The 13399-nt window shown below is 40.9% G+C and overlaps 1 protein-coding gene across 8 annotated transcripts in view; it reads left to right on the top strand.

Annotated features, from left to right (window-relative positions):
- The window catches only part of cep295 (centrosomal protein 295), a 201025-nt gene that overhangs the window by 120431 nt on the left and 67195 nt on the right, over positions 1-13399 (top strand). For 5 of the 8 annotated variants that reach the window (XR_011961542.1, XM_072577812.1, XM_072577813.1 and 2 more), the window contains exon 23: positions 10868-11526. Coding sequence is in view for 6 of the 8 variants with exons in the window: in XM_072577812.1 (XP_072433913.1) it covers positions 10868-11526 (659 nt within the window). In the remaining 2 variants the exon portion in view is untranslated. The remainder of the gene's footprint in view (positions 1-10867; positions 11527-13399) is intronic. The other 3 variants (XR_011961543.1, XM_072577814.1, XM_072577815.1) reach the window with 3 other exon arrangements.

Below are 13399 nucleotides of genomic sequence, written 5' to 3' on the forward strand. Positions count from 1 at the left end.
AGTGAGCCTAACGTCGGTGGTGAGAAAGTTGCTGGAGAAGGTATTGAGGGATAGGATGTATTTATATTTAGAAAAGAATGGGCTCATCATTGATAGGCAACATGGTTTTGTGCGGGGGAGATCGTGCCGTACCAACTTAATAGGAGGAAGTTGTTAGATGAAGGAAGGGCTATCGATGTCATATACATGGACTTTAGTAAGGCGTTTGATAAGGTTCCCCATGGTAGACTAATGGAGAAAGTGAAGTCGCATGGTATGCAGGGTGTTCTAGCTAGGTGGATAAAGAACTGGTTGAGCAACAGGAGACAGTAGTAGTTGAAGGGAGTTTCTCGAAATGGAGAAAGGTGACCAGTGGTGTTCCACAGGGGTCAGTGTTGGGGCCACTGTTGTTTGTAATAATACCTAAATGATCTGGAAGAGGGCACTGTTGGTATGATCAGCAAGTTTGCAGATGACAGGAAGATTGATGGAGTAGCAGAAAGCATAAGGGACTGTCAAAGAATATAGGAGGATATAGATAGACTGGAGAGTTGGGCGGAAAGGTGGCAGATGGTTTTTCAATCCAGACAAATGTGAGGTGATGCATTTAGGCAAGACTAATTCTAGAGTGAATTATACAATGAACAGAAGAGCCTTGGGAAAAGTTGATGGGCAGAGAGATCTGGGAGTGCAGGTCCATTGTACCCTGAAGGTTGCTGCACAGGTGGATAGCGTGGTCAAGAAGGCATATAGTATGCTTGCCTTTATTGGACGGGGTATTGAGTATAAGAGCTGGCAAGTCATGTTAAAATTGTACAAGACATTGGTTCAGCCGCATTTGAATACTGTGTGCAGTTCTGGTTGCCAGATTAACAAAAGGATGTGGATGCTTTGGACAGGGTGCAGAGAAGGTTTATGAGGATGTTGCCTGGTATGGAAGGTGCTAGCTATGAAGAAGGGTTGAGTAGGTTAGGTTTATTTTCATTAGAAAAAAGGAGATTGAGGGGGGGACCTGATTGAGGTTTACGAAATCATGAAGGGTAAAGACAGGGTGGATAGTGACAAGCTTTTTCCCAGGGTGAAGGATTCAATAACAAGAGGTCACGCTTTCAAGGTGAGAGGTGGAAAGTTTAAGGGGGATACATGTGGCAAGTACTTCACACCGGGGTGGTGGGCATTTGGAATGCGTTGCCAGCAGAGGTGGTAGAGGCAGGCACGGTAGATTTCTTTAAGATGCGTCTGGATAAATGCATGCGTAGGTGGGGAGTAGTGGGATACAGATTAGGAATTGGGCAACAGGTTTAGACAGTTGATTTGGATCGGCTCAGGCTTGGAGGGCCGAAGGGCATGTTCCTGGGCTGGAAGTGTTCTTTGTTCAATGCATGAGAGCTCCATCAATAAATGGAACAATTTACATTGCTACTTTTTTCAAAAGATAGATGGAACAGAAGGGAGTGCTCCAATGAATGGCAAGAAACTAGGAAGCTCAGGGGAATATTGGGATGCTTGTCCACAGATCCCTGAAGATGGCAGGACAGGCTAATAGGGTAGTTAAGGCATATGGGATACTTACTTCTGTCAGTCATGCCATAGATTATAAGAACAGGGAAGTTATGTTGGAGTTGGTCTGACCTACATATTACTCCAGACCCACAGCAATGTGGTTGACTCTCAGCTGCCCTCTCGGCAACTGGGGAGAGGCAATAATACTGGTCTGGCCAGCCGCATCCATGTCCCGTGAATAAACAAAGCACGGAACTTTGTTAGGTCACAGCTGGTGTGCTGTGTGCACCATAGCAAGGATGTGATTGCACTGGAGAAGGTGCAAAGAAGGTTCACCAGGATGTTGTCTGTGATGGAAGGAGTAATTTATCTATGAAGCGAGGCTAACTATGTCACGGTTGTTTTCTTTGAGCAGAAAAGGCTGAAGAAGTGTCCTGATTGAGGCCTATAAGATTATAAGTGGCATAGACAGAGTGAATAGAAAGCAGCTGTTTCCTCTCGTTGGGCAATAAGAAGGGGTTATAATTTTAAGGTGAAAGGCAAGAGATTTAAAGGGGATTGGAGGATTCTTTTCCACTCAGGGTGGGAATCTAAAATGCACTGCTCATGAAGGTGGTTGAACCTGAAAACCCCTCAAACTTTCTGAAGTACTCCGATATAGAAATGTCATGATGCTGAAGGCTAAGGGCCAAATACTGGGAAGTGGGCAAATATAGATTGTGGTTTTTGTCAGTGCAAACTTCATGGGCCAGAAGGCTTCCTTTTGTACTGTGTGATCTATTAATTTTTTAAAAATGTCATGACTAATTTTAAAACTCTGCACCCTTCTGGACTCCCCTCACATGTCATGTCCTCCTTGTGAAATTTGTTCAGAATCTTACTACAGTCACCACTTGTTCTTCTAAATTCCAGTGAGGCTAGTCTGTCCAACCTTTCTACGTAAGACAGCCCACACTCTGCTGTCCTGTGAAGCTTTTAACTGCCTCCAAACTATTTACATCGTTCTTTAAATAAGAAAACCAAAACTTAATGCAGTATTTGAGTTATCTCACTGTGCCCTGTATAATTGAAAAATAATATACTTTTATGTTCAATTTGCGCCATGATAAAAGGTTCTGTTTTATTAGCCTTAATTACTTGCTGCACATACTTGTTAACTTGTTGTGACTTGGGCAGTAGAACATCCATATCTGTCTGCACTTTGGCAGGAAATTTAAAAGATTATATAAATGGCAAGTGCAGAAATCCAAAGTGAAGAAATTTACAAATTTTCACACTATTTCATCAGTCAAGTTTTTGACAACTCAGTTAACCTATCCAACTCAGTCTTCCTCCTTGTTATCTTTGTCATCTGTAAATTTAGTCACTCCCATAAGTCGTTGTACAGTCATCAGTGAACATATCAATTTTCAGTACCATTCATGACTCTTTAGATATTGAAGCAGGCCATGTCCCAAGGTAGCAGACCTGAACAACGTTAAGGCTTCTGTTTGCACAACACTTACGGTGTGAATACTAATTGCAATGACCATCTCCAATAAGACAGATTCTAATAATTCCTCCTTGGCATTAAATGATAGTACCATTACTGAATGCCCACTGTCAATGGATGTAGGTTTGCTCGCTGAACTGGAAGGTTCATTTCCAGATGTTTCATCACTATACTAGGTAACATCTTCAGTGAGCCTCCGAATTAAACACTGGTGGTGACAAAATGTCTGAAAATGAACCTTCCAGCTCAGCAAGTAAACCTACATCCAGAACCTCCACCTGAGCTACAAATCTTCTCAAAACTCACCCAATGTCGATCTCCCGAGAATTACCAACAACCTAAAATTCAATTGAATAGTCCGTGTCAATGCTGTAACTCTTAAGAGCATGTCAAAGTCTAGGAATCCTACTGTGAATAACTCTCTGCTCCTGTCTCTGTAAAGCCAGTCCATCACTTATAAGTAGAAATGTGACGCAGTACTCTACTTGCCTGAATGAGCACAGCTCACACAACACTTTTAAATAAAACTTTCAACCCCATTTCAGACAAAATAGCCTGCTTGCTTAGCACTACATCGGCAAACATTTACTTCTCCCTGCCTCCATTAATGCATCGTGTGTTTGAATTCCTGGTGCACTGCAGAAATTCACAATGGTTCATTAGACATGGCCTTCCAATCCCACGACTGTTATCATCTAGAATAATGAGAAGAAAAAAATGTAGGGAAATACAATCGCCTCCAAATTCCTCTTCAAGCCGCACACCATACTGCCTTGTTAATGTATCACTCCTTCAAAGCTGTGCGCACTGTGGGTGTATGTGCACCAGGGATTAAAGATCCACTTCTCAAGGGCAAGTAAGAATGGATAATAAATGTTGGCTAAGCCAGCGAAGCCTACAATCCTGATTGAATTTAAAAATGTGCTGCAACATCCAGGCAGTATTTTTAGGTGAAGATTGCACCTGGGGAACTATAAGTAGTTATGTATTGCAGTCAGCTGGAGAATAGGTTACATCATTGAAGAAGAAATTAAAATCTTTGGAATTCTGTGAAGTTTTGAAGAACCTATATATATGCAGAGTATAGTTCAGAGCGAATTTGTAAGCTGTCCTCATTGTAATTGGAACCGTGATGTAATTCATAGTGTGTAATTAATGAAGCCTGTTAATTTGTTTTTTAGGTAATCTTGACCGTGACTCTATAATGAATGTTGGTCATTGGGTAAGGTGGTATTTTGCAAGAAATAGTCAGTTGGTACATGATGCAGAGCAATGCCAATAGTGTGGGTTTAATTCCCATACCAGCTGAAGTTTCTATGAAGGTCCCCCCCTTACCAACCCCTCTCCTTTTCTGGGGCGTGGTGACTTTTAGGTTAAGCTACCACCAATTCTTACTGTTTCGTGCATTCTAACTCATTCTTGTTTGCTAGCACATTCTTGTGTGCTCCAAGCGATCAGTGCTATGGTCTTCTGAGACAATGGCGACTGCTTTTACTATTTCTAAGACTTAGTGTTGACTCTGGTACAGTAAAAGGTATTGTTTCAGACTTTCTCTAATTTTATTGCTTCATCCTTTTCAGCAAGTAACTAGGATTTCAGCTTTTTGTACTGTTTAAACTTTTTCCTTTGTAGTTATTGTTTTAAAATAAAAGTTTCATAGCAACATAACTACTACTTTCTTGTGTTTTTGAGTTTGTGCTGTGGCATTTGTCCACCTTTCTGCTCATTAATTATATAATTGGCCTGTAATGCATCAAAATCAGAGCAGGAGAGATGAATGTGCTCACAGCTGCCAGGGCTTATCCACATTCATGCGCTATTGTCATATTAAAACACTGGTTCCACAGTGTGCTGCTGAACTGAAGTCACTGAGGGGGTAGCATGGAAAAGTGCTTTGCCAACAAGAACCTGGAGGTGTGGTGGAAAGGTGCCTCAGGATTGTTCTCAACATGCTGCCTATCACGAGAGATTAGATTGTACAGCATTCAGATATCATCATCAGAATTGGTTCTGACTAAGAGTCGTCAGATTCTAAATGTTGTCTGCTTTGTCTCTACAGAAACTGCTAAACCTACTGAGTTTTGCCATCCATTTCTGTCTTTGTTTCAGATCTCCAGCATCCACAGTTCTTTTTGCTTTATTTTACTCCGATATCGTACACTGTATGAAACCTAAAAATCTGACTAACCTTGGGCAATGCAATGTTTTTGCCATGTGTCACAGACTGCTGCTTTCTTCCTGATGGCAAGCAGGACCTGTAAAATGCAAATACTTTGAAGGTTAGATCACCCAAAGATACCAAGCATCCAATTATTTGGACGAGAGCATTTATTCCCCTGCAAAAAAGTTCAAACAGTGCAGAAACAACCAGATTTATGTGCATTGTGAACTGACCAAGGACTATTCATAACCTGTTATGGCACAGGGTAAGCTCTCCTGCTTAATTTAAAACCAGCAACACAAACTATTCATCCCATGCAGTATTCTGTAATAAATTTGAGTGGCCAAAAACTAATTAAAGTAAAAATTCGCAACTTTATTTCTTAAAGTGTATCAGAAAATAATTATCTAACAACTATGTACAAATCCTTACTCGAACCTATCTTTTACCTTCCCTTCTATAAGACTAGTCTGATAATGCTCCCAGTTATGACTTACAAAACAACACTTTTCTCATTTCAAAGGCTTTTGGTTCTTCTCTTTGGATTTTCCTGTTGTCTTTTCATCTTGAGTATTCTGCTTCATAGGTTATTGATCGAAAACGATACTTTGGAGAGAGCTATTTTTCAGTCAGTTGTTTACCTGCTGGGGCTTGACGGTTCTCCTTCCAAATTTTCCCTGGTCTTGTATCCCCAAAGCATCAGATTGTATCATTGGCTTTTGAGATTGTTAATATACTCAATTTAAACTTGATTGGAAATTGGTATTTTCCAGGGTATAAGTTAAACCGATTGGTCTAATTCAAATCTTTTCCTTTTGTTGTTCCCAAGCAATCAGCTACTCCAGTAGCTGGAGCACATGTTTCATTGTGTCTTATTGAGAACACTTGGTGTTAAAAGGTGTTCACTCACATCTTCATAACAACCAACAGAATGTTACACAATGAAAGGAAGTCCAAATGCAGCTAATTCCTCCTGGAAACATTTCAGTAAGGCTCTGTCCGGCCTCATGTGCTTGTTAGTGTGTAGCACTACCATGGCCTTCTGGATGGCCTGTTCCTCATCCTCAAAAGATTACTCTTGATCCTCCTTTCCTTCTGCATCCATAAACACCTTTTTTCAGTTTCTGTTGTGAAGGATACAACGTGCCATAATGATGCAGCACACCTAATGATGAGCTATACTGCACAGCCTGCAAGTTGTTGATGGGGTACTCTTAAAGCAGTATTGGTGCAGTCCATAGCATTCTGCAGCAGGGGGAAAGCTGCAAGTAGTGTAACATAGAAACATAGAAGATAGGAGCAGGAGGAGGCCATTTGGTCCTTCAAGCCTGCTCCGCCATTCATCATGATCGCATTTGATCGTCCAATTCAGTAGCCTAATCTGCTTTCTCCCCGTAATCTTGTGATCCCATTCACCACAAGTATTAAACCTAGCTGCATCTTGAATACATTTAATGTTTGGCATCCACTACTTCATGTGGTAATGAATTCCACAGGCCCACCACTCTTTGGGTGAAGAAATGTGTCCTAACTTCTGTCCGAAATGGTTCAGCCCGAATCCTCAGACTGTGACCCTTAGTCTGGACGCACCCTGCATTGGGAACACCCTCCCTGCATCTACCCTATGTAGTCCTGTTAAAATTTTGAGTCTCTGAGACTCCCCCCACACACGTCCCTCACTTGTCTGGACTCCACCAAAAACAATCCTAACCTCGTCAATCTCTCTTTATACATCAGTCCTGCCATCCCCAGAATCAGTCTGGTAAACATTTGCTGCACGTCTTTGAGAGCAAGAGCATCCTTCCTCATTAAAAGGAGATCAAAACTGCACACAATATTCTAGGTGTGGCCTCATCAAAGCCCTGAATAACTACAGCAATACATCTCTGCTTCTGTACTATAAACCTCTCGTGGTGAAGGCCAACCTACCAGTTGCCTCCTTTACCGCCTGCTGCACCTACATGTTTACCTTCAGTGACTGTTGCATAAGGACACACAGGTCCCGCTGCACACTCTCCTTTCCCAGTTTCCAGCTTTTCAGGTAGGAATATCCCTCCTTGTTTTTGTTTTCAAAGTGAATATTTATCCAAATTATACTGCATCTGCCTTTGATTTATCCATTTGTTGGCCATTTTCTGTCATATTCAGTTGAGTTTGAAATGATGATATCAAGGTTTTAAGATTATGACCTCATGAATGATGTGTAATCTTTCCCTGACAGAAGGTATAAATCTGTATCCTTCATGTTTCCTTTCTATTGCTGTCCTGTGTCCCTATAACCTTTCAGCCCCTCTCTAGTATTGTTAATGTTCCCAATTTACCTTGATGCCATGGCATTCCAAATTGCCACACTCCTTTTTGACTAAAACTTCTCTTTGTGCTTTTCACTATCCCAGGGTGATTCCAAATGGATGGTAATTAGCCCCACTAATGCCAAATTCCCAGCACTGATCATGGCCCACTTCTGCAAACTGTCTTGTGACAAAGATGTGCTCAGCACCTAGACTACTATTGCCACACACCCTGACTGATGTATAATCCCTGGACCCGTTGCGCTTGACCTGTAGGATTGATTGTGGCCTGATAGAACCAAGCACCTGACTGATTCTGGTCAACTTCCTGGACTGAGATTTGATCAGTTGCTTGATTTGAGTGGCACCCCGTGAGCGACCATAGTCCCACTTCATTCCACATGACCGTTTTATTCAAAGCCCACAAGTTGTTTGTGCTACACACTACTGGCACATTCTGTAGGTGTGACATTGACATAGCATGGTGCTGTACAGCAACATGTCTACCCTCCTATATGTTCAGAGCTCTGAATTGTGACAAACTATCTGCTCCTCCTTCCTGGCTAAAACGCAATGCAAGCCAGAGGCTAGCAGCTGCAAGTCAAGTGGCTACAAAGTATGAGCATGCTAAGAAAGTAAGCTAAAAGCATATGATATGTGTATATCACTGCGTGCACAGTGACCTGGCTGGACCATGCAGATTGTGTCCCTATGAGCTTCAAAATGAAATCCTGAAGGGCTGAAATGATGAGTGTTGGTGTAAAAGCAGCAATGATGATGTGTGGCTGGTTAAATGATGATGTCTAATTGAATAGAGTAGGATGATGTCCATGAAGTTTGGTTGGTTGAGTTGCCAGATGCCTGGAGAAACAAGTGACAAACGAATGCTAAGGCAACTGCTCTGATTATGTTTGGAATTTGTACTATGTAGCGTTTTGAGGAAGGAAATAAGAATTGGGAACTGTGTAGAAATGAGGCACGATTATCTAATAATGAAATGCAAATACTTCTGAATAAGGTTGTTGCTGTAAATTAACATGACAAGATTCAGACTAGGCCATTTTAAACCTAATGGGAAGCATCAGAAATTCCTTTCTCAATGTTAGGAACCTTTTTTTCCAATTTCATTCTATTTTCCTAATGTTGTTTTAGTTACTCATGCTGCTTCAGGCAATGACAAATTTCACCTATTATTGGATATTGACGAATTCGACAAAGTCTTCGTTAAAAATATGAATATTTTACAAAGTTTTAGTCTTAAAAGAACAATAAACACAGGAACAGGCCCTTTGGCCCATGTCACCTCTCTAAACTAAATTAAAACAACTTTTAGCCTCTACATGGTTCATATCCCTCTGTTCCCAGCCTGTGTGTATCTGTCAAAATGCCTCTTAAAAATTGCCGTTGTATCTCTGTCTACCACCTCGTCATCCTCTGTTTTAAAAAAAAATCTCAGCTCTCTCACATCTTGTTTAAACTTCGTCCCTTCTACCTTAAACCGATGTCCCATACTAATTTACAGTTCTACTCTGTGGAAGACAAAACTCCACCTATCCATTCTATCCATGTCTTTCCTAATTTTCTAAGTTTCTATCAGGCCGCTCCTCGTCATTCAATGTTCAACTGAAAATAAGCCAAGTTTGTCCAATCGCTCCTCACAACGAATACCCTCCAAATCTTGGAACAACCTGAAACTTTCTGTACCCTCTCCCAAAGCCTTCATATCCTTCTGATAGTCTGGTAATCTGAGCTATACACAATATTCCAAATGTGGCCTAACTAAAGTTGTATGCAGCTGCTGAATGACAAGCCAATTTTTATACTCTGAGCCTTGACCGATGAAAGCAAGCATGACGTACACCTTCTTGATTGCCTTATCCATTTGTGTTGCCATTCTCAAGGAACTGTGGACCTTTTTTAGGCCTAGATCCCCACCTATATTAATGTTTCTAAGGGTTCTGCCATTTATTCTATATCCCTCCTGTATTAGACCTTCAAAATGTATCACTTTGCATTTGTCTGGATTAATTTCAATCTGCCATTTCTCCACCCAAATCTCCCCACTCTCTAGCTCCTGGCGTGTCCTCTGGAAATTCTCCACACAATACACCATTCCCCCTATTTTTGAATCATCTGCAAACTTATTCATCACACTATTACATTCCCCTCCAAATCATTTTTATACATAAAGTATAAACAACAGGGGTCTCCGCACTGCTCCCTGTGGAACACCACTGATCACAGATTTCCAGTCACAGTTACTGTCTTCTCTGATCAAGCCAGTTCTGTCTCCATCTTGCCTGCTCACCATGGATCCCATGTGTCTTCACTTTCTGTATCAGCTTTCCGTGAGGAACATTGTCAAAGGTTTAGCTAAAGTCTATGTAGACAACATCCATTGTCCTGCCCTCATCATTCTTTTTTGTCACATTCTGAAGAACTCAAACAAGTTTGTTCAACATGACCTTTCCAATACAAAGCTATGCTGCCTCTTTTTCTATAAAATAAAAGTAAGTAAATTCTGTCCCTAAAATTCTTCTCCTGTACTTTCCTTACCACTGAAGTGAAGCCCACCCTTCTGTTATTTGGCAGATTATCTCTGTGACCCCTCTTAAACAAAACCAGTGGCTATGCTGCAGTCATCTGGGGCCTCTCCTGTGGCTATAGAGAATTCAAAGATTTTGTACAAGGCCCAACAATCTCTTCCCTCAGTATTCCGGGATAAATTCGAACAAGTGCTGGGGACTTGTCTACCTTAATGCTTTTCAAAACACTCCTTTTATATATCGCCATGCCCTAGACTGTCAATGTACCCCTCTCTGGACTCCTCAGCTGTAACTTCTTTCTTTGCAAATGCAAAGTATTCGTTAAGAACCTCATCGTTTCATCCAGCTCCACATATAAATCGTATGTTTTGTCTTTTGAATGGACCTGGCCGTTCCCTGGTTACTGTCTTGCACCTTAGTTAAGTATAAAATGCGTTGGGATTTTTCATGGCTCCTTTTTAACTCCTGGTTAAGTTCTTTCTTGTTTTCTTTTATGTTCTTGTCGGTCTTCATTTCGCTAAATATGCCTCCTTTTTCTCTTTAACTAAGATCACAGCTTCTCTTGTCATGCTGTTCACGAATTGTAATCAATTGGTGTGTCATTTTTCTCCTTGTGTAATTTGGTTCATATTGAAATCCAGTACACTCAAATCTGTTTGTATTCCTGTCTAGAAAAAAAAAGTCTAAATTGACTGGTTATAACTAACATTAAAGTGTTTAATTGAATCACTTCATAAATCCAATTAGCATAAATTATCATCTCTTTTCAGTAGACAAAATAAGTACTTAGAACAATAAGAAACTAATATGTACACTGATGTATAGTAAAGAATCCAGTCTCTTTTGTAAATGTGCCATGCATTAGGCGACTAAAGCTGATTCTTTTTTTTTGTAGAAAATGGTAGGTTGAACACTTTTCAACCACTTCAACTGAAAATTAGTTCAAGCAAATACAGTTTGGACACTGATGGTTCCAGTGAAAATGTAATGTGCAACAGATATTCAGAGCAAGGATTCAATAACTGTGCCTCTTCAATACACTCGCTATGTTTTCCTCCATTGGATCTTATAAGACAAGAAACTGTAGCTGCTGCTTCACAGACACTTGAATCCACAGACCAGCCAAGTTGTTCTGAAAATACTCAGGAGCACTTTGGCTCATTCTCCCAGCTAAATGTAACATTGAGTTCAGAAAATGATCACAACTGTGACATTCCTAATCAAAATGGAAAACATCTGGAGAATTGTGAAAGTATAACTTCACATGCCATCACTTTTACTGAGAATATAAAATCCAAAAAGGTAAATGAAGTGAGTACTTTGAATGGTCAAACTACTGAACTTTCTAGGCTAATATCATTAAGGAAAAGGAATTGCACTGGAAGTGAAGTGCTGTGTGTTTCAGAGCGGAATCACATGGTGCAATCTGGGCTGTTACCTTGCGGAAGAACTGAAACTGCTGCCAAACCTGAGTTTAAGACTGAACAGGATCAGCGTCTGTCATCAAACCTTGCATCAGAAGTTTGCACTTTGCACAGTATTATACCAGCGAGGGTATGTGTATTATGTATATATTTTGTTCAAAATAACAGAGATGTGCACAAACAAAGGGTTGATTTGAACTGATTCCGTTACATAAGCCATTTGTTTAGTTTATTATAGCAAGTTGGTGTTTTTGTGGTTAAAACTTCAAGGTTAATTGGTTATTTCTATGGGAGGAATTGGCAGGTTTATATTTCTCTTACCACGTTTATTTTAATTTTTCACATGGGCAAAGTATCAAATTACAGCAAAGATTCCACCCCATCCTTTTCTCTTGTGTTTCTCCATTCCTGTTTCACAGATTATTTTGTGTTTCCACGACCAGTTATCATTAGCCCACATCTCTGGATGTTTTGGTCATTGGATTGTTAGAGAAATGAAAATTTACCTTTAACTCCTGGCTAATAAAAGGAGCAGCTTTCTAAAATTAAGTGACCAATACTGTGCGTAGCACTCCAGATTTGGTCACACCAATGCCCTGTATAACCGGAAGCTTAAGCTCCCTACTTTTGAAAGAGAAACAAAGTGCTGGAGAAATGTAGTAGGTCTGGAAGCAGTTGTGAAGCAAAGGAGAGTTGATGTCTTGAATTTGATATGACGTCAGAACAGAAAGGGGAAGTGGTAGTTTTACACTGTTGTAAACAAAAGATGGAGGTGTGGAAGCAAGTGAAACACGTGGTAATGGTGATTAGGGCAAAAGGCATATAGAGATGCTAATCGTAGTAGAGGAGCAATATCGATGAAAAATTAGATTTCCTAATTGCTTGATGTATGTGCACACGAACCTTCATTGATTCAAGCACTACAACACCTACAGCTTTCTGCATATCCGTTCTGCCATTTTCACCGTTTAGATAATATGCTTCATAGAGTCATACAGCGCAGAAACAGACGGTTGGGCGCAGCCAGTCCTTGCCATACGTAATCTAAAACTAAACTAATCCCAACTGCTTGTACCTAGCCTAAGCCCCTTCAAATCTTTACTGTCCATATATCTATCCAAAAGACCTAGTCATAGAGATGTACAGCATGGAAACTGACCCTTTGGTCCAACCCGTCCATGCCGACCAGATATCCCAACCCAATCTAGTCCCACCTGCCAGCACCTGGCCCAAATCCCTCCAAACCTTTCCTATTCCTATACTCATCCAAATGCCTCTTAAATATTGCAATTGTACCAGCCTCTACCACTTCCTCTGGCAGCTCATTCCATACATGTACCACCCTCTGCGTGAAAAATTGCCCCTGTGGTCCCTTTTATATCTTTCCCCTCTCACCCTAAACCTCTAGTTCTGCAATCCCTGACCCCCGGGAAAAGGCTTTGCCTATTTATCCGATCCATGCGTCTCATGATTTTATAAACCTCTATAAGGTCACCCCTCAACCTCTGATGCTCCAGGGGAAACAGCCCCCAGCCTGTTCAGCCTCTCCCCATAGCTCCAATCCTCCAACCCTGGCAACATCCTTGTAAATCTTTTCTGAACCATTTCATGTTTCACAACATCTTTCCGATAGGAAGGAGACCAGAATTGCATGCAATATTCCAACAGTGGCCTAACCAATGTCCTGTACAGCCACAACATGACCTCCCAACTCTTGTACTCAATACTCTGACCAATAAAAGAAAGCATACCAAACTCCTTCTTCACAATCCTATCTACCTGTGACTCCACTTTCAAAGAGTTATGAGCCTGCACTCCAAGGTCTCTTTGTTCAGCAACACTCCATAGGATCTTACCATTAAGTGTATAATTCCTGTTAAGATTTGCTTTCCCAAAATGCAGCATCTCTCATTTATCTGAATTAAACTCCATCTGCCACTTCTCAGCCCATTGGCCCATCTGATCAAGATCCCATTATAATCTGAGGTAACCTCCTTCGCTGT

This window comes from Chiloscyllium punctatum, chromosome 9 (assembly GCF_047496795.1).
Source record: "Chiloscyllium punctatum isolate Juve2018m chromosome 9, sChiPun1.3, whole genome shotgun sequence".
Classification (NCBI taxonomy): domain Eukaryota; kingdom Metazoa; phylum Chordata; class Chondrichthyes; order Orectolobiformes; family Hemiscylliidae; genus Chiloscyllium; species Chiloscyllium punctatum.